Source organism: Adiantum capillus-veneris, chromosome 24, assembly GCF_014529385.1.
Source record: "Adiantum capillus-veneris isolate H3 chromosome 24, ASM1452938v2, whole genome shotgun sequence".
In the NCBI taxonomy this organism is placed as follows: Eukaryota; Viridiplantae; Streptophyta; class Polypodiopsida; order Polypodiales; family Pteridaceae; genus Adiantum; species Adiantum capillus-veneris.
In genome coordinates, this window is record NC_140954.1 from 77,582,995 (window position 1) to 77,587,730 (window position 4,736).

At 41.1% G+C, this 4,736-nt stretch overlaps 1 protein-coding gene across 2 annotated transcripts; it reads left to right on the forward strand.

The window, feature by feature from the left end:
* The first annotated feature begins 228 nt into the window (after positions 1–228).
* LOC147426620 (uncharacterized) lies at positions 229–2,577 on the forward strand. Of its 2 annotated transcripts, none has more exons than XM_086498568.1 (2): positions 229–797; positions 2,292–2,577. In XM_086498568.1, the coding sequence occupies exon 1, from the start codon at positions 300–302 to the stop codon at positions 762–764; it is 465 nt and encodes a 154-aa protein (XP_086354694.1). In that variant the 5' UTR covers positions 229–299; the 3' UTR covers positions 765–797; positions 2,292–2,577. The 2 variants fall into 2 exon arrangements, with proteins under 2 accessions (XP_086354694.1, XP_086354695.1); XM_086498569.1 differs by lacking the exon at positions 2,292–2,577 and adding an exon at positions 1,192–2,263.
* Positions 2,578–4,736: the final 2,159 nt, after the last annotated feature.

The window sequence follows — 4,736 nt, forward strand, 5'->3', positions numbered from 1 at the left end:
GGCAGGTGCATGCAGCGCTGACAGTGGGCCATGACTCTCTTTTCACTGTTTGAGACGTCAGAATGACGGCTTTTGACGCACTTGTCTGTCTGTAGGATGGGTGTTGCACTGGTTGCAGTGGAAAGAGGCCTATGTGATTGAGCCTTTGGGCGGACACGTGTATAATCTTTTGTTCCAAGTGTGCATGTATGCAAATGCCGGGTGGCAAGGCAGTGGAAAAATAGCAAGAGAGCGCATCTCTAAGGGGCAAGAACCCCCCAAGCAGCAGACACGCACACGCGCACACATACACAGAAACCATGGAAGCTCTTCGGGCGAGTACGGCAAGCTCTCGATACAGACCATCAAGCTTTCGTTGCAAGGCAACCCTGCAAAGATCACCATCACCATCATCGTTACTGCCCTTCCCCATTAAAGCACAGCAGAGCCTTTATTGCTCCTGCCCTTTCCGTCAGAGAATCCTCATCTCCGCCTCCCTCTCTGAAAAATCCTCTGATGTAAACGATGCCGGCAAAAGAACAGTTGCCTCGGAAAAAGCTGTCGAGGGTGTGAACCAGCAGCTCCATGAGATGGCCCGCAAAGTCTCCCACAATGGAGGTGCTGATCAAGTGAAGCGTGTGGAAGCTGCTGCTGATGTGGCCTCGGAGGAGGCCTCTGATGAAGCTTCTGCTGAGCCCAGCTCGTTGAAATCTGGCAATGTCGGCAGCGGACAGGAGGAAGGCCTTGGTGCAGCAAAGAAGATGACCCCTAAAGCTGATAATTGAAATTCAAGGGTGGAGTGTGCTTGTATTGCCAAGGTTTTCTCTTTCACTCTTGTCTGGATAATTCTAGCAGTTACCTAGCTTGCTCATCTCATGCTGGTGTAGTTGTGTTTGCATTGCATTCGCATGATTAGCTAACTGTTTCCTGGCCGCATGAATTGATATGAATGGATTTGCTACTGCGGTTGTATTACTTGGTGGTCACTTATTGCAGCCTTTGCATTAGTTGCAACTGTGTGTTCAATGCGCCATTGCATTGTATTCTTTGTATTAGGTGTGTATATGCATCTACTTCAACATTCTCACCAACATATAGGGCACCAATATTTCCGGACATTTTGAAGAAGCATTTAATCAAATGTGATGGTCGAAGCGGGGAGCCTTTGTGTGATTGGCTAAAACAGGACAGCTAATGCAATATTTTCTGTAGGGTTACACATTTTAGATGCATCACCATGAGAACACGGGCGATGATAAATTTCGAGCGCTGCTGCCTATGTGGCAGCAGCCATTGCCATTAAAAAACTCACATTTTTTCAATCAACGACGATTGCTAGTGCCACGTAGGGCACTAGCGCTCGAAATTTAACCGCAAATTGAGAAAATAATTTCCTCAACATCATAATAGGCTCAATTCAATGGTAGATTGGTCAAGATGATTTTGTTTCTTCCAATGGCAATATTGCTTCAACAATAAGGTGCTTAGTTGTGAGGATGGGTGCTGCAACTCTCCCTCGGCCTGTTTGAATGTGTTTAGAGAGGAGAATTTTATCTTTTTGCATAGGCAATATAATTGAATTGTCAAACATTGATGGTTGTCTCTTTAGTAGCATTCTCATCATTTCAAATTGGTCAGTATTTTTCCACCAAAAACCTCAAAAACATTTTTTGATGATTTGATGATCTGTGCCGCCTAGTTCAAACAAAAGTTAGGAGAATGGTATTATATTGCAGGGTGCCAATGGAGTGGGACCGTTTCATGTCTATGTGGTCTAGTTTAATGGTGCTAATTTAATCCAATGTGATAGTTTGATGTCTTATGTGGTCTAGTTTATGGGGTGCTAATCTAATCTAGTGTGAGTTTGATGTCGATGTGGTGTAGTTTGTATGAAAATGGCATTATATGTTGGGCACTAATCTCTTGTGAGAGTGACTTGGGTTTTGTTTTAAGTACAAGGGTACTCTCTAATATGGTAGAGTGACTCTACAATAGAGGGGCTTTGTAAGGCAAAAAGGATAGATTTGATAGGAGGGAACTATATATAGGGGTTAACAAGGAAATTCACTTTGGCCCTTGTAGGTGACACCTCCCAATTACTACTAGTAAATTCCTCGGGTTTTTAATGTGCGCCCAATTCACCCACACCATTAATATGTTTCTACATCTTGGTCTTTGATAGGAGAGGGAAAGAAGTTACAGTGAAGAGTATTGATGTTTTGGAGCTATGAGGTTTTGTTTACACAGGAGCACATTTGTGCGTCCAATTCACCCACTCCAATAATATGATTTTACATCTTGATCTTTGATAGGAGAGGGAAAGAACCTTGACATTGAAGAGTATTTGATGTTTTGGAAAATGTCTCTCGTATAAATGCCCACCTTTCGATGTGAATAGCAAAGCTATCAAAGGTTTTATGGTGGGACGTACTTGTCGAATGAGCTACTGACGAATATCACTACAATTAGCATAACTACGGTCAGACTATCGAACACCGAGTCAAAAGTGACTTCACCAGGCCTTTGGAAAGCTTCGTACAGAGTTGTTCACAATCTTTTCACTTTGTCAACTTTTAGCTTGAAAAGCAAAAATCGCAATTTTAAAAGATATTGTTAGAGTATTTCATGGTGGAAAGTATTTCCTCCTCGTACAATGTTTTAACTCTTTTAAGTTAACACTTAGTTCTAAAGCATGATCCAGTGATCCAGTATCTATTTACCTTTGGCAGTGTTGGTCGAATTTTGACTGAGTTCTAAAGAACATTTTGATGCCAATTGACTCTCTTAATTAGTGGATTTATTACCTAGTTTTGAAGCATGCATATGTTTGGTATCTATGTCACGACCTACCTAATAGTTTAAAGCGCTAGGAGCTTATCGGCAGAATAGTGAGGGTTCCTATTCGTGCCCGCACACATAGCAAGGTGTCCTATATATGTTGTACGGGTTGGCTTTATGTGGAGTTGGGTGGATGGAGCTTCAAGGAGCATTCTCGGGCCAATTCAAGCATCTTGGGTATGCTCGAGGTTGGCCGATGGTCTTTGAGCACCTTTCCATCTTGATTCTTCTTCAATGCTTCAACATATGTGGTAAAGAAGCCAAGACAAGATTTAGCACTTAACACATTTAGGAAAATAGGAAAAAATTCATAAATTTGGGACACGTGTGTTAAAGTGAGGTTCTGTTGTGCTAGGTTGTTTCCACAAGAAAGTTGTGGCACGTGTTTAGTGGATGTTACTGAGTATGCAAGATCTTTGTGTGTTGCCAACAATCATACCATATTATATATACTGGGGTTTTTTTGCACATGATGGTTTATAGCTACATAGTCAAAATCAAGTTCGCCACCTACACATGCTTCATTGCCAAAACGATTATATGTGAAGTTGCAAGACAAACTTGGGGGACTCAAAATCAAATTTGCCACACCCCCACATGCTCCATTACCAAAATGATTAAAATGTAAGTTGCAAGATATATAGATTTCAGAGAAAATCAAGAGATGTAAGTAAAAGTGTGTGACAACATATAACTCAAAATTTAATACATTCCAAAAATACATTGTCATCCCATGGAATTTTGTATTTGTAGGAGGTTCGAACTCTAAGTTTGAGCATAGATGTACATCTAAGTTCTAGAAATATATAGCTTACAAGAGCTGCAAGATGGAACCCAAGCTACATTGAGGCACCCATGGAGTTTGGTAGGAGGCTCGATTTGAGGTTGGAGCTTAGATGTACATTAAAGTGCTAGAAATCTATAGATGACGAGTTGCAAGCTGGTGCCCAAGTTACGTTGAGTCAATCCATTGAGGCTGGTAGCTGGCTTGAACTCAAGTTTAGATATCGAAGCTCTAGAAATATATAGCTATAAGATGGGGTTGGTAGGTGGCTTGAATTCAAGTTTGAGCTTAGATATCTAAGCTCTAGAAATCTATAGCTGCAAGATGGAAGCCAAGTTGCGTTGAGGCATCCATGGAATTTGGTAGGAGGCTCAAACTCAAGTTTGAGCCTAGATGTATACAGCCAAGTGCTACTAGAAATCTATAATTGACGAGTTGCAAAATGGATCCTAGGCTACATTTGAGGCACCTATGGAATTTGATAGCAAGCTCAACCTCAAGTTTGAGCTAGATATACATCCAATCTATAGTTGACAAGAGTTGCTAGATGGAGACTAAGTTACATTGAGTCAATCCATGGAGATTGGTAGGAGGGTCAAAACTTAAGTTTGAATCTAGATGTATATCCAAATTCTAAAAATCTATAGTTGCAAGATGGAAGTCAAGTTACGTTCAGGCACCCATGGAATTTTGTAGTAGGTCGAAACTTAAGTTTGAACCTAGATGTATATCCAAGTGCTAGAAATCTATGGCCGACGAGTTGCAAAATGGAGCCCAAGTTACATTGAAGCACTTATGGAATTTGGTAGGAGGCTCAATCTCAAGTACTAGAAATCTATAGTTGGTAAGAGTTGTAAGATAGAGCCTAGAAATCTATAGTTGGTAAGAGTTGTAAGATAGAGCCCAAGCTACATTGAGGCACCCATGAAACTTGGTAGAAGGTTAAAATTCAAGTTTGAGCTTAGATGTACATCCAAGTGCTAGAAATCTACGACTGGCAAGAGGTGTGAGAAAAAGTAGCCTTGAATTTGGTAGGAGACTCAAATTGAAGTTTGAGTTGCAATGTACGCCCAAGGAGATGCAAGGTGGAGCTAAAGTTATGATAAGTGTTAATTCAAACCTAAGTTACCAAGAA